The sequence below is a fragment of the Ochotona curzoniae genome, unplaced genomic scaffold (genome assembly GCF_017591425.1).
Source record: "Ochotona curzoniae isolate NIBS_2020 unplaced genomic scaffold, NIBS_Ocur_1.0 contig_883, whole genome shotgun sequence".
NCBI lineage: Eukaryota > Metazoa > Chordata > Mammalia > Lagomorpha > Ochotonidae > Ochotona > Ochotona curzoniae.
The window spans coordinates 52,079,724-52,099,921 of record NW_024466599.1 but is presented as its reverse complement, the minus strand read 5'-3'; the positions used below and the strand labels follow the sequence as shown (position 1 = coordinate 52,099,921).

The 20,198-nt window shown below is 47.9% G+C and overlaps 2 protein-coding genes across 8 annotated transcripts; both read right to left on the bottom strand.

Moving 5' to 3' along the window:
* Window positions 1-1,168: 1,168 nt before the first annotated feature.
* LOC121165365 (40S ribosomal protein S29-like) lies at window positions 1,169-1,852 on the bottom strand. The gene is given in 1 exon segment (XM_040994083.1): window positions 1,169-1,852. A coding segment is annotated over 1 exon segment (201 nt). The 5' UTR covers window positions 1,713-1,852; the 3' UTR covers window positions 1,169-1,511.
* A 218-nt stretch (window positions 1,853-2,070) lies between these two features.
* Window positions 2,071-15,659, bottom strand: CHCHD5 (coiled-coil-helix-coiled-coil-helix domain containing 5). Of its 7 annotated transcripts, XM_040993546.1 has the most exons (5): window positions 15,406-15,659; window positions 13,157-13,297; window positions 12,891-13,056; window positions 10,535-10,634; window positions 7,307-8,455 (listed from the first exon to the last, which is right to left on the bottom strand). In XM_040993546.1, coding segments are annotated over exons 1-4 (393 nt in total). In that variant the 5' UTR covers window positions 15,408-15,659; the 3' UTR covers window positions 7,307-8,455; window positions 10,535-10,550. The 7 variants fall into 7 exon arrangements, with proteins under 7 accessions (XP_040849476.1, XP_040849475.1, XP_040849480.1 ...); XM_040993541.1 differs by lacking the exons at window positions 10,535-10,634; window positions 15,406-15,659 and adding an exon at window positions 4,872-5,208 and having other exon boundaries at window positions 8,373-8,455; window positions 13,157-13,543; XM_040993539.1 differs by lacking the exon at window positions 15,406-15,659 and having other exon boundaries at window positions 13,157-13,545.
* Between the last annotated feature and the right edge of the window lie 4,539 nt (window positions 15,660-20,198).

Genomic DNA, 20,198 nt, shown 5'->3' with positions numbered 1-20,198 from the left:
ACCAATCCAAAACCAGGAGCCTCTTCCGGGTCTCCCACTTTGGTGCGGGGTCCCAAAGTTTTGAGCCGTCCTCAACTGCTTTCCCAGGCAACAAGCAGGAAGCTGGATGGGAAGTGGAGCTGCCGGGATTAGAACTGATGCCCGTATAGGGTCCTGGCGAGCTCAAGGCGAGGACTTCAATTGCTAGGCTATCATGCTGGACTAACATTTAAAAATTCATTCTTAAAGGGCTTAGCACAGTAGTTTTTCCTTATCTGACTTTCAATAAAAATAAATCTTTCAAAAAATCATAGGTTTCTACATTAAATACCAAGGCAAGTATTATATATACATGTTTTAAATATGTTTATTTATATAGCTCAGTGTTTGAAAATATAGAATAACTCATTTGGGTTCTCTGAGTCTTGATATCCAAAATTTTAGTCTACTTCCAAGAAACATTATGAATAATTAAATGATGTAAAACATCTGAAAGTAAATTAGAGAAGTCAAGAGCACTATGGCATGTAAGTTATTAAAATATTAATGAGGCAGTGTTAATGGCTAAGGTTTGCATTCACTTTCCTAAAGAAGTAAATGGCACTGATGGTCTTTAGGCCATCTTCCAGGCAATGCATGAAAAGCTTGATGTGTATAATCTTAGCACAACAATCAGGGGAGCCTTTTAAACTTTATTTCCAGACTCAGGGCCTAGCAGCTAAAGTCCTTGCCTTGAACATGCCGGGATCCCATATGGGAGCCGGTTCTAATCCCGACAGTTCTACTTCCCATCCAGCTCCCTGCTTGAGGCCTGGGAAAGCAGTCGAGGACAGCCCAAAGCCTTAGGACCCTGCACCCATGTGAGAGACCTGCAGGAAATTCCTGGATCCTGGCTTTGGATCGGCACAGCACCGGCCGTTGTGATCACTTGGGGAGTGAATCATTGGATGGAAGATCTTCCTCTCTGTCTCTCCTCTCTGTAGATGTGCCTTTGCAAGAAAACTAAATAAATAAAACTAGAAAGAAAGAAAGGAAGAAAGAAAGAAAGAAAGAAAGAAAGAAAGAAAGAAAGAAAGAAAGAAAGAAAGAAAGAAAAGAAAGAAAGAAAGAAAGAAAGAAAGAAAGAAAGAAAGAAAGAAAGAAAGAAAGAAAGAAAGAAAGAAAGAAAGAAAGAAAGAAAGAAAGAAAAGAAGAAAGAAAGTCTGGAAGAAAGAAAGAAAAAGAGAGAGAGAAAGAAAACCACAGGCTGGCTATCAGGAGAGGCTTCTGCATCGGACACAGGGTCACAGCGCCATGCTCAGAATGACGATAGGTCTGGGGAGTAATCTAGACTGCATCGGCATGGCTCCAGTCAGTCCCAGCAGAAAATGGTCCACACCATGAACCCCGTATATTGAACCCTCAACCAGTCAAGTGGTATCTTTGTTTTTTAATTTAAGTTCTTTAATTGAAGTTCTTTATTTTATGCACAAAGAGCTATCATGATTTTCCAAAGCATCACTGTCTTGCAGGATCCATTTAAGGAACAAGACTTAATCCAACTTGATGAAGCCGATATCCTTGGTGTACTGGCGGAAAAATGTCCAGGCCGTGTTTCCGAATCAGACCACGTGGTTCAAACACACTCAGCAAGAGCGGGAACCCTGGCCGAATTTCCGCGGGTGACTCCGATTGAGCTGCTGGTGACCCATTCGGTCCTCACAAGAGTGAGGAGGTAAAAGGTTGAGTGGCATCTTTCATTTACAAGTTTTCCAAGCAACACAGATGACTGGGTCATTGGGAATACTGCAAGAGTCAGAAGCTTACAACTCATTCTTAGCGTATCATCTAAGGCAGTGTGTTTTGTTTTGTTTTTTATCGGAAAGGCAGATACACAGAGAGAAGGTGAAACAAAGAGAAAGATCTTCCATTCACTGGTTCATTCCCCAAGTGGACGCAATGGCCAGAGCTGAGCCAATCCAAAGCCAGGAACCTGGAGCTTCTTCTGGGTCTCCCACATGAATGCAGAGTCTCAAGGCTTTGGACCGTTCTCCACTGCTTTCCCAGGCCACAAGCAGGGAGTTGGATGGGAAGAGGGGCCACCAGAATTAGAACAGGCACCCATATGGGATCCTGGTAGTCAAGGAGAGGACTTTAGCTGCTAGGCTACCACACTGGGATGCTACTGAGGAGGCAGTCAACACTTCAGTGTGGGTTTGGCAGACAAATTCAAGCAGAGATGAAATTTCAGAAGTTGATTATGCATCAGTTGTCTTGTTATTTTACTAAAATACTTGAAAGAAGGTTCTGAGGAGGAAGCAGGTTGATTTCAGCTCATGATTTGGAGGTTCACAAATCATCAGGCAGTCCTACTACTCAGTGTCCGATGGAGCCTGGCAATGACCAAGTGTGTGTGGAGGAAATTATCTTACATCGAGCCAGGAGGCAGAGGGACTTTGGGAGAACAGCCCCCCTCTACCCGCTGGATGCACTCTCCTTACAAAGCTCCCGAGGTTCCTTCCCAGGGCTCCACCCTAGCAACCTCATACAATTCAACAACTTCCCAAAAGCCTGACCATGAGACATCATAATTAGATCAAGACTCCACCTTAATCCGTCCCTAATCCATTAACTGTTGGCATAAGACTTGGGGGGGGGATTAAATGTCTGCATGATTTGGGAAGGCAAATCCTGTCCAGGCAAGACAGCTAGCCTGCTTTGTCACTGTGGCTGTTTTTCCCCTGAGCTGTAACATGTGATTCACAGTCATGAATCATCCATTGCTGCATCACTCCAAATGATAGAACACAAGTTACATAGCAGCTGTGCGGCCACAGTGTGCCTGACTATGGATTGACTGTTATTAATTAGCTTTGAGTTGAGACGGTGCTTAATTTTTAGCACTGTGACTTTGGTGAATGTGCTTCTGATGGATTGGGGTAAGAAAAATCAGAATGAGCACAATCCCCACCATAGCACGACACAGGCATCGCTGAAAATGCAGGCAAAATGGTTGTTGTTTCACTGACAAGTGGAAGGACTTTGACTACCACATTAGGAAAGCAAGTAATCAAAACATATTATACTACAACATAATGCTCAACAAGAAATTTGGGGCTGCAAACAGTGGAAAAGGAAAACAAAAATCAAGGCTGAAACTCACAAATTCTAGATGAGGGCGTTTTGTCCCTTTTCCTCCTCAACACACCACTGCTTGGTCAAGCCTAGCAGCCACTCAACAGTTCGGGCAAACCATACAAACACAAATGCACTATCATACGGATAGATCTGTTGATATTGGTACATGTATTGGCAGATCTATCTTACTGATTATCATATTTTAGATGGCTCTATGCAATTGATCATTATGTTTTCTGATTCAAACATTGAAACTTCAAGTTCCATGAGAGAACAAAGAAGAAACTCTGATAACAAACATGTTGATCCCTGGCAGTCTAAAGCTGACCCGTCAAGGTCTTACGACCATCAGGTTTGTACAGGTGCTTCGTGGCACCAGAAACCAGCAAGGCTCCCCTAATTCTCAGGCACTTGGGAACACAGGCTCAAATCATCTTTGGTTCTTTGACAATCAGCTCAAAACTGAAGCAGCATAAAATGAGGGGCTGGCACAGTGGCATAGCAGGCTAATTCTCTGGCTACAAATGCTAACATCTCATATGGGCACCATTTTATGTCCCAGCTCCTGGCTCCCAACTTTGGATCAGCTCTGCTCTAGCCGTTGAGGCCATTTGGGGAGTGAACCAGAGGATGGACAATCTCTCTGTGTCTTCCTCTCTTTAAAACTCTGCCTCTCAGACCAGCACTGTGGCATAGTACGCTAAGTTTCCGCCTGCAACATTATCATCCTATAAAGGCAACTGGTTCGGATCCCAGAAGCTCCACTTCTAGTCCTGCAGACAAGCTGATGTAAGAGCTCCCTGTATATCCTTCTCTTTGTAGCCCTGCCTTTCCAATAAAATAAATAAATTTTTAAAAACCCTCTGCCTATCAAGTAAAATTTTTATTTGAAAGGTAGATTTTTACCTTTTGTTTTTCCTGTAGAAAAGGTAGAAAGAGTCTCTATCCACTGGTTCACTCCCCAAATGGCCTCAAGAGCTAGAACTGAGCCAACCCAGAGCCTGGAGCCAGGAGCCAGGAGTGTCCTCAGGGTCTCCCATACGCACACCAGGGCCCAAGAACTTGAGCCATTCTCTACCGCTTTCCCAGTCCATACACAGGGAGCTGGATTGGAAGTGGAGCAGCTGGATTAGAACTGGTGCCAAATGGGATGCTGGCTCTTGTAATCAGAGGATTAGCCTGTTCAGCCACTGCAACAGCCCCAAAACAGATCTTTAAAAAAAAGCATAAAACTAAAGACCACTGATCTGTTCTGATAAAAACTAGATTTCATTTCTCTGCATATGTAGCAGACAACACAAAATGTAAGTACTGACATAGCTCACTCAGTCTAGAAGATTCTTGGTGAAGAAAGTGAAAAGTTTCAGGGGAGAGGGAATTTGCGGAGGAGATAAGGGAAATCCCAGAGCCTGTGGAATTGTACAATAAAATAAAAACAAATAAATAAATGTGTTGTGCATTAAAAAAATGTTAAACTTAATTTCTTGTTCAGAGAGCTAGGTAAAAGAAAAGGAAATGAGAAGCTTCCAACGTGCCTGGGAGAAGAGCAGAAGAGGGCCCAAGTGCTTGAGCTCCTGTCACCCACAGAGAGACTCAGACGGACTTCCAGGCTCCCCACTTTGCCCTTGCCCAGCTCCAGCCATCTGGACACTGATGAGTGAACCAGCAGACAGGTGATCTCTTTCTCCTCCTCTCTGTAACTCTGCCTTTCAAATAAATCAAAGAAAGTGGTGGGGTGGGGGACAGGGAGTAAGGGCAGGAAGGTGGGAAGGAGGACGGAAGGAAGAAAGCGAAGGCCTTGCTTGTCAGTGTGGACATCATGTGTGCAACATCCTCAAGCAAGGTAAGGTGTGCCCCAGACACTGAAGCTGTCACCGTGTGGTCACTTTTCCACTTCTCAAAAAGAAGTAACTTGATGAGAAGTGACTAGCAGCTCAGCTCTCGTCAAGCCCGCGTGAGACGGACTCCTGCAGTCAGTGCATTGTGAACACATCATGCTCAATGTTCTCTCGACAGAAGCATTCAGCGTGGCACAGTTAGGATTTCCGGTTTCCTCACCGCAGAAGGGAAAGGAAGGATGGATGAGAGACTGTGGGCAACTGAGCAGTGTTACTGGAAAAGGAAACAGGAAAAGCAAAAATATCTTATCGCATCATGGGACGGAAAGAAATGTTATGATTACTTTGTATTGAATACAGAGGGTAATTTTAGCTAGTATTGTACTTGTACTCTTGTATCTATGCATCTCATTTATGAATTTCAAAAATAGAGTTGGTCGGGCCCGGCGCGGTGGCGCAAGTGGTTAAGTCCTCGCCTTGCACGCCCGGGATCCCATATGGGCGCCGGTTCTAATCCCGGCAGCCCCGCTTCCCTTCCAGCTCCCTGCCTGTGGCCCCGGAAAGCAGTCGAGGACGGCCCAAGGCTTTGGGACCCTGCACCCGTGTGGGAGACCCGGAAGAGGCTCCTGGCTTCGGATCGGCATAGTATCGGCCCGTTGCGCTCACTTGGGGAGTGAATCATCGGACGGAAGATCTTCCTCTCTGTCTCTCCTCTCTGTATATCCGCCTTTCCAATAAAAAATAATAAAAATAAATCTTTAAAAAAAAAAAAAAAATAGAGTTGGTCTCTGGTCATGAGCTCTGCCGGGTAGACTCGTGGGAGCTGCTGGGCCTCCTCATTTTCAATTGTGCATGTTCCCCTTTTCCTCCCCAGCACCCTGAGCTCCGCTGTGCAGTCTCTGTCATCAGCAGTTGCTTCTCCTGGGAAGTTCGAGGTTGGCCTTGAGACTCTCGGCTCCCATTCTGCAGCAGGAGTAACTTCAGCCTGGACTTGTGAGCCTGGGGGGGGGGGGGAGCACCTTCACTACACAAGCCAGCCCAGCACCAGGCATGTCTGTTGCTTTTTTTTTTTTTTTCATTTATTTTTATTGGAAAGTCAGATTTATTGAAAAGAAAGACAGAAAGATCAGTCCACTGTTTCACTCCCCAAGTGGCTGCAATGGCTAGAGCTGAGTCAATCCAAAGCCAGGAGCCAGGAGCTTCTTACAAGTTTACCATGCAGGTGGAACAGCTGAGATACAAACCAGCACACACATGGAATCCTGGCACATGCAAGCAGAGGACTTTAACCGCTAGGCTACAACTCTGGACATGCTTCTTTTATTTTGTTCAAAGACAATTTTTGTAAGATTCTTAAAAAAAATTTTTTTTGTTACTACTTAAAACTTTTTAAGACTCTTCTCTTTAGATCTAGTTGTCTTGATCCCAAATCCCCACATCCAAACAGCAATTTCTGGACCATCTAAGAAAAGGTTAAATTATTTGGGGGTGGCCTTTTTTTAATGACAACATCTCATTGGTAAATCCTCAGTGTTAGAAGAGAGTTACAGGAAAGGGGAAATTAGCTACTGTGATACACACAGAACCCACAGACCACAAACTGGGGCGTCAAAATCAATGTAACAGCTTTCAGCACCTTATTTTTAAGTAAGTTAATATAAAACAAAGTCACCTAAAATGGGAAATGCTACCACAGCAGTAATTCTTAGCCTTGGCAATATACGGAATTGGTTTTTCAAATTCATATACTTTTAAAAAAATATCAATGTCTGAAATGAAACTGAGATTCAGGGCCCAGCACAATAGCCATGTGGCTAAAGTTCTTACCTTGCACTTGCCAGGATCCCATATGGGCGCCAGTTCATGTCCTGGCAACCTCACTTCCTGTCCAGCTCCCTGCTTGTGGCCTGGAAAAGCAGTTAAAGATGGCTCAAGGCCTTGGGACCTTGCAGCCACATGGGAGACCCAGAAGAAGCTCCTGGCTCCTGACTTTAGATAGGTTCAGCTCCAGCTATTGCACCCGCTTGGGGAGTAAATCAATGGACAGAAAATCTTCCTTTCTGTCTCTCCTTCTCTCTGTATACTTGACTTTCCAATAAAAATTTTTTTAAAAATCTTAAGAAAAAATTAGAAACAGATCAGATTTCACTGGTCTGCGATACGGCCTGAGCACTCTCTATGGTACAAGTCAGAGTATTTTTCTTTCAAAATTGCCAGCTTCCTTAGGAAAGCTGCCTTCTGTTTGTGACTGGACTGTTGTTTTGCCACCTCAGATTCCTCAGTGGCATCAGCTCCCCAATCACCTCAGCACATCCCCCGACACTGGCACCTGCCCGCACGCGCGCGCGCGCACACACACACACACACACACACACACACACAGCTCCTGACACTTCTTCCTTCATGCCCGTCACCAGCAGTGGACTTCTTGCTTGAATGTAGCCATTCTTTGGGAAGTAAGTCAAACAATTTGGAAAATGACATGTGACCTCAACTACCAGTGGTAGCTGTGGTAAGATGGGGCAGTGGGTGGCAACAGGGACAAGCAGCAGAGATGAAAGTGATTGTGGCCGCTGTGCTGGGAATGGCAGCGGGCGCCAAAGTGGGTGGCCCCAAGCCAAGACAGCTGCTCTTGTCCAGAGAGACTTCCCTCCTCAGAGCCCACTGCGTCTTCTGACAAGCAGCAAGTGGCCTTTACCAAATGACTGACAGAGGGAGTATGTACCACACTGTTTCCAAGAGACCCTCAGGCACTGAGGAGGACCCAGCTGGGCCAAGGTGATCATTTGCTTGACGACGCCCCTTCAGGCACTTCTTTCCCTTCCCGTCACTTCCCACTCCCCTGCCAAGGCCTTTTGGAATCATCTCCCAAGTCCTTGTTTCAAGGTCTGTTTCTGGTGGAACCCAAGCTGAGACAGTGCATGGTGAACCAAGGATTATGATTCAAGCACATATGGCACATGAACAAAACCAGAGTCTGTGCCAAGCCACAAACCTTCAGCAAATTTCAAGATTTGTCATATAAAATAATGCTCCCAAACTGCAATTAAACAAGATAACTAGAAAAAAATCCCCTTAAGTTTAGAAATTAATACAATTCCAAATAACATGAGATCAACAAAGAAATCAAAAGAGAAAGTCATGCTTTGTAGAAAATTTGAGTACGAGAAAAAAATGACTGGAAACCAATGAGCTAAACATTGGTCCCACAGAGAAGGAAAACAGAAAAGTAAATGCAAAGGAAGAAGGAAATAAAAAATCAAAAATAAATTCTGTGAAGATACTGACAAGATCCTGTTCCTGATTGATCAAGAACAGAGGGAAGAAGGTATATAGACAAGTTAGACATGAAAACAACTGCCATTACACACCTCCACAGGCCTTAAAAATGAAGATATTATGAAAAAAAAATTACAACGATTAGAAAATGTTACATACCTAGAAATCCACAAACCCAATCAAGTCCTGGAATTTCTTGCGGTGATTTACACAGGGGCACAGCTTAACTTGCTACTTGGCACCTGAAACCCAAACCAGAGTATTTGCTTTAAGCCCTAGCAATTCTGCTCTTGACCCAGCTTCCTGCTTAATGTGCGACTTGGAAAGCAGCAGGTTTAAGTACTGAGGTCCCTGGGGCCGATGTACGAGACCAGGATGGAATTACAAGTTCCCATTTTTGACCAGGTCCAGATCAGACTGTTGTAAGCATTTGAAAAGTACAGCAGATGATGCAAACTTTGTCTCTCTGTCTCTGCCTATCTATCTTTCAAATCAAAGTGAAAATAATAAATATAACATAAATTGCTTGCAATACAATGCCATCAAGATTGTGGTAAAAGGGCCTGGCCGGTAGCCTTGTGGCTAGAGCCCTTGCTTGGCACCCACCAAGATCCCGGTTTGTGCCACGGCTGCTCCACTTCTCTTCCAGTTCCCTGCCTGTGGTATGAGAAAGCAGTCGACAGACCAAAGCCTTGGGTCACTGCACCCGCATGGGAGACCCAGAAGCTCCTGGCTCCTGGCTTCAGATTAGTTCAGCTCCAGCTGTAACACCCACCTGCGGAGTGAACCATGGATGGAAGATCTTTCTCTATGTCTCTCCTCTCTCTGTAAATCTGACTTTCCAATAAAAATATATTTTTTAAAAAAAGGTTGTGGTAAAAGTGAAATCTTCAAGGTTTCCATCTTCATTCTCTTGGAGCCCTGAGATGACCGTACAAGAAAGTTGATTTAGTCTAATGGAAGAGAAGCCAATTAGAGGTCAAGTTCTAATAGGTAGACTGGAGCACCAATCTGTGTTTTAATCATACCTTTTATTTGCAAGGACCAGAATCCTGCTGAAGCTTACTCAAGAAAAGTAGGCTGGAATGAAAACATTCAAAGACCTAGGCTTCATGCACAGTCCAGAAAAACTGCAGCTGGCAGCAGAAAGCCACTGGGACTTCAGTGGTCCTTCCAGGGACTTTGGCATCTGATTGGCATCCTCCATGCACTACCTGGGTTTCTTCCCGTCTCAGCCACACACAGCATTTGCTGCCTTTGAAGCCTACCTCTATAGGACTTCCCTTCCAGGATCTTATGTCAAAAATACAGATGGATTTACTTCTTTGAAAGTCAGAGCTACAGAGAGAGAACATGAGACAGAGAGACAATTTCCTTTGTCTTGGAGATTAATTCTCAGAGGAGATTCCATGGGCTAAGCTCATTTTTTTGTTGGTTCATCTTTTGGTTTTTGTTTCAGCCAGAGTACGAGTCTTGAGCTTCAAACAGCTGATTACTCTGAATCCCAGAGGCCTGAGGTCCCTGCAGGGTTGAGCAATTTGTCTGAGTGTCAGCCATGGGCATGCTTGCTTTTGCTCTGGATTCTGTCTCCTGCATTCTTGCTCAACTGTTCTCTGCCCATTAGAACCTGACCCCTGCAGAGGGACTCGTCATCAATCAGCCATGCTCGAGGAGCTTGTCATCCTGAGAAGTTGTGGCAGCCACACTCGGTACCTGCCCAGGGCACGCAGGTGTCTCCTCTGCAGGCTGAGGACTGCTTTCTTGAGTCTGTCCTTCTGCTTGCACTTTCTGATGACAGCACAGCCTGCCTGTGGTAGGTAGGCTGGAAATACCAGATGGTCATGTGCATGAGACATGGGAGTAGGTGGATAAACATCCCAATTTTCCTGCCCTCCTGAGAGAATAAATGACTTATGCTCCAGGCAGACTCCCCAAGGTCCTGGTGGGATTTCACTCTTCTTGCCCACAGTGGTAACTGACTGGACAATGTACCTTTCACTGGCTGCCTTCCTTCTTCAATCTCCTACCCGCATTTCTGAGATCAAATTCCATATACACTATCCACTCAAATTCTCAAGGTTGGTTTCAAGAGAAACGTCAACTACGATACAAATCCAGTACAGAAGTCACCTTCTTCCAGGCTGTTGTTTCCAGTCAGAAAGCCAGTATATCCATCCCCATTGCTTAATGCCTTTGTCTATGTCGCTCAGGTGATCCTGAATTCAGCCAGGAAAGATACACTGCTTTTCTCCCATGCACATGTGGCAAGTGACAGGAAATGGCAATCTGGCAGCCTTAACCTCAACGAACAGCTGGAGTACCTTGCCACCACGCTGGCTACTCATTGGTACACCGACTGAATCTGGGGAATGGAGGACCAGGGATTCTTCCTGGCCAGCTCTCCTGGGGCCCCCTCAGATGCTGAAAGCAAGATTCAAAGCCCAGTGTGTAGTTTCATTTATTGGGAGTCCCGACATTTAGGAAAATGAGGGCTCCAATCGTCAACTCTTCAGAAGTGAAAACACCAAGGGACCACACACTCCTGTCCAGCTTTCCTGCAGTCAAAGGAGTCCTCAAGAGGCAGGGAGTGGCTGTGCCTGCTGAGAAAACACATCAACATTTACTGGAACCTCTGTCAGCCCTGTGATCATAGCTGGCAAACAGAAGCTGCCCTTGTAGAGTTCTCAATCTCAAGGGAGAGGGTGTCAGGCAATGACCTTGACCATCTAGGTGAATTAGGAGCAGGGAAGGCATCATTTGGCCATATTTGTTGGGCACCTGCTGCATTTTTGGCATTGCTGCACATCCGTGGGATTCAACAGGGATGGCTAAAACCTCTGACCCTGGGGAGCCTCCAATGAAGAAGACAATGTATAAACAGATGTGTGAAATACTGAGAAGTTCCATACAGAAAACTAAATGGAATAAGAAGCAAAGGTGTGTGTGTGTGAAGAGAGGGAAAACGTGTAGCACTTTCAACTAGCAACACCACAACCTTGACATAGCCCATAATGCCTTTCTATCTTGTTGCAACAAGAACAATTCCAAAAGCTCAAACAAAAACAAACTCATCCTTAGCCTTGCATTCCATTTTTGCCATAAACATTTAAAGTGCCATCACAGGAGATGAGACAGAGTGTGTGTATGCTATTTAGATTCAAGAATAGAGGAGGTCCCAATCTCATTGCCCCGACCAGGGAGGAAAAACTATCACTAGGAGGCCCTCACCAGCAGAGGCCTGGGGGTTACTACTCCGCGCACACTGGAGAACCATGAGGAGGTCACAAAGGGAGAGATCTGACCTGACTTCCATTTTTAAAAGTTCCTTTGCCTGCCAGGAAAGAAAAGCCAGTTAGGGCAGGGGTGGCCACAGCAAAACCAGGGAGAGACAAGTTGTCTGTCCCGGAAGGAAGGAGCACTTGGCCCTCAGATGGCAGGGTGGGGTCTTAACTGTGCAGATGCCATCAACACTTGGAAAAGAAAGGAATATCCCCAACAGATGGCTGGCTGAAAACTCGTGGGGATCATGTGGAGTCATGGCTGTTTCCTGAGGAGCCATTCCACTCCTTCCAGCTGGTTTCTGAAGCAGCCAATGGGAGGGAAGTGACAGGATATGAGCCACGTGGGAGCCTGTGGGCCTCCAGGGTCCGGGATGGGGCATCAGAGGAGGTTTTCTGAGGGATGGGGCTGTCCAGCCTACAACAGGAATTAGTCGGCAGATGCCAGGGCGGTCCAGGCACAGAAACAGAGCTGGACAAAAACAGGAGAGGCACCCGGTGCTCATGTTCACCAGGCCTAGAACAAAGAGCTCAAAGTGGCAGGTGGATGACAGATGGGGCCAGAGGTCCCAGGGGCTACATCCAACAGGGTCCTGGAGGATGGGTCACAGTGACAGACATGCTACCAGTTCTAAACAGATGCCACACCAGCCATGGGCAGAGTTCCAGAGACCACCATGAGACCACCAGAGAGAGTGGACTTTGAAGGGTCAGCTGGAGCACAGAGGTCTGAGAGAAAGATAGTCAGGAATGAGGGAGAAGGCAGGGTTACAAGGACAGGGAGGCGGTCTCCACAGGGGCTGCGGAAAGACGGGGCCTGTGTCTTGGGAGTGCAGAGGGTAGGGGAAGGCGAGAAACACCTAATCACTGGAACCCCTGCAGAGTCATCTTAGTTGGTTTTCAGAGTCAGCCCACCCATGAACCAAGTAAAATCCACGAAAGTTTAATACACAAGTACACGGTATATTTTATGCTTTTGTACTTGAAAGAATTAAGTCTGTATCTGTTTTGTTTTCCTTTGTGTGACCCATCGTCTCTGTCAGGGAGGAGGTGAGCCTGCAGGCAGCTGGGTTTTTGTTCTTGGTGTGACGAGGAAACCATTGGAAGGGCATACTGTAACTACATTTCAGTTCCTGAGGCTTGCCCCAGCCTGTATAACGAGGCAAGGTAAGAGGCAGGAACCCTGGCGCTGGGGTGAAGGGGAAAGTTGGCTGAACTAAGCAGAGGCTATGGAGAGACAAGTGGTGACCATGTTCTGGAATCTCACCTTACAGCAAAGTGAAGGCCTCGGTGGGCGTGGGTTGGCCTGAGGATGACTTTGCTTTTTTTTTTAAACCTACACAGCTAGAATAATGAAGGGGAATTTGGGGGGTGGGGACGTACAGGGAGCCTCCCTTACCTCTACCGTTGTGGGTGAAGGCGGCAGCCGCACCTGCTCAGCACACTGCAGGAAGCGGCGCACGTGTTCCGCACAGTTGCCCACCGTGGCCTCGTTCTGGCGCAGACACTCCTCGAAGGCCTCAAACGGCTCAGCACAGGCCTGGCGGATCTGGCGGATGATCGGGCTGTGCAGACGGGGCATGTCAGATCCTGGGAGCCCTCATGCCGCCTCCATGCCACCACCCAGCCCTCCACCTCGCTCCCCGTGTACCTGCCCCCACTCACTGGGTGGATGTGCACCGAGCAATGCTCATCTTCAGGTGGTGACAGTCCCGCTGCCAGGACTCGGGCTTGGCCGCCACACACTGGCCATACTGTTCCAGCTCTCGGCTGCAGTAGCGGGCAGTGATCTCCAGGGCTGCCTGCCTGTGGGAACAGGGTGGGCTGAGGATCATTTCAGGCTGTGGGCCAGGAGAGGAGTTCTCAGTGAGGTCAGAGTTAGGGCTGGGATTCATGCGAGGCTGGAGATCCCGAGATGGAGCCAGGAAGATGCAGCAGTCAGGCTTGACGTTTGGGGAAAAGGGTGGGTGGGAAGCCTAGAATAAAGTCTGGTTATTATAATCTTTTGAAGATTTATGTTATTTATTTGGTTTTTATTTTTTTTAAAGATTTATTTATTTTATTGGAAAGGCAGAGAGGAGGAGAGACAGAGAGGAAGATCTTCCGTCCAATGATTCACTCCCCAAGTGATCACAACGGCCAGTGCTGTGCCGATCCAGAGCCAGGAGCCAGGAACTTCCGAGGCTCCCACACGGGTGCAGGGTCCGGAGGCTTTGGGCTGTCCTCAACTGCTTTCCCAGGTCACAAGCAGGGAGCTGGATGGGAAGTGGAGTTGCCGGGATTAGAACTGACGCCCATATGTGCCCAGATGCTGACACTGCTGATAGCAGCTTAACCTGCTATGGCACTGACCTAAGGTCTGGTTATTCTAATGCAAGCCTTGGCTGGGACAGGAGAGTCCTTCTGCCGTCAACAACCTTCAAGAAAGATCTTGTGGGTTAGGTACTCCCCAGTAGTTCTGGCAGAAGGCTGAGCTTTTAGAACTAAGATTCAGGGAGCCTGGTGTGGTGGCCTAGCAGCTAAAGCCCTCTCCTTATACGCACCAGGATTTCATATATGGGCGCCAGTTCTAATCCCGGTGGCCCCACTTCCCATCCAGCACTCTGCTTGTGGCCTGGGAAAGCAGTGGAGGATGGTCCAAAACTGTGGGACCCTGAACCCCTGTAGGAGACCCAGAAGAGGCTCCAGGTTTCTGGCTTCAGGTTGGCTCAGCTCCAGCCATTGTGGCCGCTTGGGGAGTGAAGCATCGGATGGAAAATCTTCCTCTCTGTCTCTTCTCCTATCTGTATATCTGAGTTTGCAACAAAGATAAATAAATCTTTTCTAAAAATTTTTTTAAAAAGTAAGTTAGGGACCAGTGCGATAACCCAGCAGCTAAAGTCCTTTCCTTTAACGCGCCGGGATCTCTTATAGGTGTGGTTCATATCCCAGCAGCCCCACTTCCCATCCAGCTCTCTGCTTGTGGCCTGAGAAAGTAGTAAAGGTCAGCCCAAAACCTTGGGACCCTAAACCCGCATGGGAGACCCAGAGGTGGCTCCTAACTCCTGGCTTTGGATCAGTACAGCTCTGGCTGCAGAGGCAGCTTAGGGAATGAATCATTGGACGGAATATCTTCCTGTCTCTCCTCATCTCTGTATATGACATGCTGATAAAAATGAAATAAATCTTAAAAATAAAAAAGTAAGGTTCAAAGTTCTAGGGAGACATGCGTTTGCAGGTCCTAAAAATGAGGCTTAAAGGTCTTGGGGAAGGAACGCTCGACAAGAGGAGTTACAGATTGGAGATGAGAGCTGAGGCCCAGGAGAGGTTGGAGGATCCTCCGGTGGGACTCGGGATGCTGTCCTCTGCTTGGGTCTGCAAGCTCTAGATGCGGGGTAGATCTGCAGAGTCCTGTGAGCTACTGACGTTTGCGGGACTAGGTCTGAGCAAACAGGACGGTCACAGGGGACTGGGAACAACTGTGACAGCCGTAAAGGAAACATCTGGGCCCAAGGCCCTGGCGCTGACGGTGCTGCCTCACCTCCCAGGCAGCTCCCTGCTGTTGCGCCTGGGAAAACAGCGGAGGACAACAGGCGCTTGGGGTCCCTGCACCCCCGTGGGGACCGGGACAAAGATCCTGACTCCTTGCTTCACACTGGCCCAGCTTGATCGTTGTCGCTATTAGGGGAGTGAGCTAGGGTACGGGAGCTCCCCGTTTTTTTAACTCTGCCTGGCAAGTGAAAACGTTTAAGAGGTTGCAGCTAACGAGCCAGCAGGGAAGTGGAGCCTCCTGGTGGAAGGGGGACGGGCCCAGAGCAGCTTAGGGGCGGGCCTCCGAGTCCTCGGCTCTCCCAGCAGATCCTTCCCGAGACCCCAGGCCAGGCCGAGGAGCAGGCTCGCGGCTGCAAGGGCGTATGGGCGCTCCAGCTACTCACATGGCCGGGAAGTGCCGGTGTGGGCTCAATCAGGCAGCGACAGCCCGCCTCTTCCGGTGCAGGCTCTCGTGGCGGCGCACGGCTCAGCCCGCCCTGCCTCGCTTTTCCGGTTGGTTTTGCTTGTTGCTTCTAGCTGCGGATTGACAGCCCCGGACCCTTTAGAACCCAATGCGTCATGGCGACGCCCTTGGAGGCCACTTCCGGCACCGGCATGTCATGGCGGCGCCCATTCTAATCCCTTCCGTGCTAGCGGCCTCACAAGCTATTTCCGGCTCGTAGCGGCGTCGCCCGAGGTCACCGGAAATACACCTTCAGCGATGCGACGAAGCGCCAGCCTCAACGCAAGTGCCGCGCCTTGTGGGATGGATATGGCGCTGTCACGTGTTCGACAAGTCGCCTAGGTGACGTATTTCTGTGCGCGCCCAGGCTTGGCGGGAAGGGGCTAGTATGGCCAGGTCTCCTGTGTCCCCACCTCTTGTGTAGAAACTGTAAATCCTAGATGCTGGTGGCTTTTAGCGCAGGCATCACGGGAAGCGCCACCGTTTTCCCTCCCTTCTCCTTCCACAAAGTGCGCGTTTAGATCTGAGCGTGTGAGCATGCGGCCGTGCCTTGCTGAGAGAAGGGAGCGTAGAGAGATTTTGCAAAACTCTAGCTAAACCGAGCAGGAAACGCAGTAAATCATCGTGTTTCAGGTGACACGCCCACTGCCAGCTTGGTTTTCCATCCATTTGGGGATGGTGACTGTTGGGACCTCTGCAGCCCTCCTACTGGTTACACCCACTCTCCCCTTGATCTCACATGTGCTGGTTGGGTGCTAATGGCCTTGTCCGGTACATATGCCTCGCCTCACCTCGGCATTTGCCAGTGGGTGCTGTAGCCTGGCCAGGTCCGGCCTGTCCCCTGTTCCAGCTCATGCTGGTGGGAACTACAGCCTAGCCCAGCCCAGCCAGCCCCCCCAGTTCCAGCCCTAGTGTGAACTGGCTGGTATTGAAGCCCGACCTGGCATGACCTATATACCATTCTGGTGCTTGGATTTGCTAGAGGGTGGTATGAATCGGTCTTTTCTGGCTCACCCCAGACCTGAGCCCATGGGTACCGTAACCTGGTCTGTTCTGGGCTGCTCCTGTCTTGGTTCTTGCACTCACCAACAGGGATTGTGTCCCAACACAGGAGTTGCCAAGCTCCTCCATCAGAACCTCTCCCAGTGCCAGATGTCACACACACTGGTGGATCCATGGGCCAACCCTACTTAGTAAACCTCCTGTCCTAGCAGGAACAGTGGTCTTTCCTGACTGGCCCTCACCATTCTGGTTATTGTTGGGTGCTACAGCTCAGCCTAGCCTGGTCCATACACAGACACAGCTATATCCTCCTTGTGTACCTGGATATGTTGTCCACTGCTCCTCTGAGCCACCGAGGAGGCTCAGCTTAGACACATGCTCTCTACGGTCAGATCGTGGAATCTGAAATTCTTTTCATGGTTGGGGTTCTGAGCTTACACACACACTGGTGATTGCAATTGCTGGGTCAGTTCTGTCTCTAGCCCCATGTTTTACACAACCCAATGGGTATTAGAGCCCATTCTGATCCTACCCAGCACTCACTTGGCCCTCAACGCAAACTGGCAGGAACTGTAGCTCAGTCAGAGCGACCCACAATAAACCCCTCCTGGCCCATCCCTGCCCTGGTTCCTGTGCTTGCCAGTATCTACAGCAGACTAGTCCAGTCTGTCCCACATCCCATTCAGCTCTCATACATGTCAATGGGCACTGAAGCCCAGTTCAACCCATCCAGCCCCACAATCCAGCCCACACATGTGCCAATAGGTGCCATTCTGTCTAGCCATTGGCAAACAGAAGATCTTCCTGTCTTTCCTCCTCTGTGTATATCTGACTTTCCAATACAAATAAATAATTTTTTTATTTCCTCCCCCCCCCCAAAAAAATAAATCTTTTTTAAAAAAGAAAAAACACTCTTAGCCTGCTAGCCATATAAAAACAGGTGGCAGGACACGTTTGGCCTTTAGAACATAGCCTGCCAGCTGCTGCTCTGGGCTTTCATTGCATCCATTTGTGATCCCAATACTGCATTCCTGGAGCTCAGTCACATGATCACTTGATCTTATGCACAGTCCTACGGATGCTAAGTAACAGTACTACTACTCCATTCCTAGAGACAAGCAACATATCAGTTTTGTTGTGTAGTTTGGGATTCATTGAACTTCATGGATCTGGGGTATAGAACTTTCATCAAATATGGAAACATTTTATTTATTATTTTACTTATTCCTCAAGAGAGGATTTACTTTTGCTTCTGGAAGGCCAACAGCCTAGAAGTCCCAGGTGACATCCAGTTGGGGGCCAAGGCAATCTCAGTTTGCAGTGTTCTGTTTCCAGTTCGGTCTCAATTGTGGCATTTAGCTTTTTGCTATTCCTGTGTTAAGCCCGGGAAGCTGGAATGTGAGGGTGATCTACAAGCTAACATGCTGGCAGCCCATACTGGAGTGCCTGGGTTTGATCGCCCACTCCCCTCCTTCCCATCTTCCTGCTAATGAGTCCCAAGAGGCAGAAGGTGACTGCAGCGGCTGAGTCTCTGACACCCATGTGGGAGATCATGTGGAAGAGTTCTTTCACATAAAAGTATTTTAAATAAAAAACTGGGCATGGCATGATAGTCTAGCAGCTGAAGTCCTCACCTTGCACACGCAGAGATCCCATATGGGTGCCAGTTTGTGTCCCATCGACCCTGCTTTCTATCCAGCTCCCTGCTTGTGGCCTGGGAAAACAGTCAAGGATGGCCCAAAGCCTTGGAATGCTGCAACCAAGTGGGAGACCTGGGAGAGCTCCTGGTTCCTGATCAGTGCAGCCCTGGCCATTGCAGCTACTTGAGGAGTGAATCAGCAGACAGAATATCTTCCTCTCTGTATATTTGACTTTCTAATAAAAAAAAAATAAATCTTAAATTAAAAACTAAGAAGGGGGGATAACACAGTTACCCCATCCAACTGCAAGCAGCAGCATCCCATATGGGCACCAGTTCTCCCAACTGCTCTTCTAAGACAAAGGGAGAGAGAAGTCCTGCATCTACCATTGGTTCACTGCAATTCCTGGGGCTAGGCCAGGCCAAGATGAGCCAAGAGCTCCACCTGAATCTCCCATGATGGTGGGAGACCAAGCACTTGGGGCACTTCTGTTGCTTCCCAAGATGTTTCAACAGGAAGCTGGAGCAGCTGGTACTTGAACAGGCATTCCAACAGGGGATGTTAGCATTGCAAACAGTGGCTTATTGAGCTATGCCACAACACAAGGTAGGCCTCTATCTCACTGTTTTTACAGCCATTACATGCTGAAATGACATTTGGCTGTATCACGTTAAAATATTAAAATTATTTCTAAGATATAGAAAAAAAAAACCGTAATGATGGGTGAATAAAGAAATCAGGATATTACAGAGTACAATATTACTCAGCCATAAAAACAGAGGGAAGGCCACCACTTGCTTACATAATGAACCTTGAGGACATCGAGCAAAGTGAAATCAATCAATCTCAGAAGGACGTTAAGACCCCAATGTGCGGGGCTTAGGCAGCTAAACTTACACCAACAGTGTTCACTGAGGTTGAGGGGAAAGGAAACAGGATTGTCGCCCGACGGGAATGGAGCTTCAGCTAAGCAGGATGCAGTCTGCAGGCGCCTGTGGTTAGCGGCCCACAGTGACGCCACAGCAGAACCAGAGGGGCACGGGAATTTTGGAGAAGCAGCATATTCATTGCCCTGAACACACATCCCGCTTGCTCAAGTTCAAACCCATCACGCCACCCACTCTCTCCACACTCCATATATGCAGGACTGTGTAACACCTAGCCACCAATAATGCTGTTAAGCAGGTTTCTGTTCCTTTGTACTTTACTACAACTTTAATAAAGAATGTTCATGGTTTGTTCTATTTGTATCTCTCTGCTCTCCACATGGACTAACAGCCGTGACAGCCATGACAGCCATGACCTATGTAAGGCATGGTAGGGGACCTGTGGCCAGAGAGGAGACTTCTCCCTGAATACCTTTCTGTTCATCAGTGTCTCTTCCTCTCTCCTTTGAGAGGCACCCCGCCTCCCGCCTCTCTCTCTTGGGAGGTGCTTTCCTCTTCCTCCCCCACTGCCAACCTGGTCCCTTTGCAAATAAACTTCTCTGTCTGCAAATAAACATTTGTAAGGCAAAACAACAGAGAAGGGAAGAGGTAGAGATCTTCCAACCACTGGTTCATTCCCCAAATGGCTGCGACAGCCAAGGCTGGGCCAGGCCAAACCAAGGGGCCAGAGCCTCCCAGTGGGTCTCCCACGAAGGGGCCCAAGCATATGGACCATCTTTGCATCGTTCCCAGGTACCTTAGCAGGAAGCTAGATTGGAAGAGGAGCTGTAGGGACTTAAATATATGATCTGATACAAAATGCTGACTCTGCATGTAGTAGCTTAGCTCACAGTGCCAACACTGGCCCAAATATGTAATTTTTTTAAGAAGATACAGGTGGAATTTTGCAAAGAATACATCAGAAATTGACTTCGTAGCTATTATACCAAGCCAGACCTCAAATTCTTGGTCGACAGTTTTAAAATCCTTGGGGGAAAAAAATGCAAGAGTAGTGTTTAATGAATGAAAGTTATAATTAAAAAATATATATGTATTTATTGATTGATTTGAAAGAGTGACAGAGAAAGGAAGACAGACCTTCCATCCACTGGTTTACTCCCCAAATGGCTGCCAAGAGCCAGGGCTGGGCCAGGCTCAAGTGGGGA

What these genes read in the sequence shown, in the direction of transcription:
- CHCHD5 (XM_040993539.1), bottom strand. Translation starts at nt 13,386, where the DNA reads ATGAATCCCAGCCCTAACTCTGACCTCACTGAGAACTCCTCTCCTGGC. An exon ending in GCTCGGTGCACATCCACCCA is followed by an intron (nt 13,057 to 13,156) that starts GTGAGTGGGGGC and finishes CCGTCTGCACAG; the next exon opens with CCCGATCATCCGCCAGATCC. An exon ending in CTTCACCCACAACGGTAGAG is followed by an intron (nt 10,635 to 12,890) that starts GTAAGGGAGGCT and finishes TCTTGCTTTCAG; the next exon opens with CATCTGAGGGGGCCCCAGGA.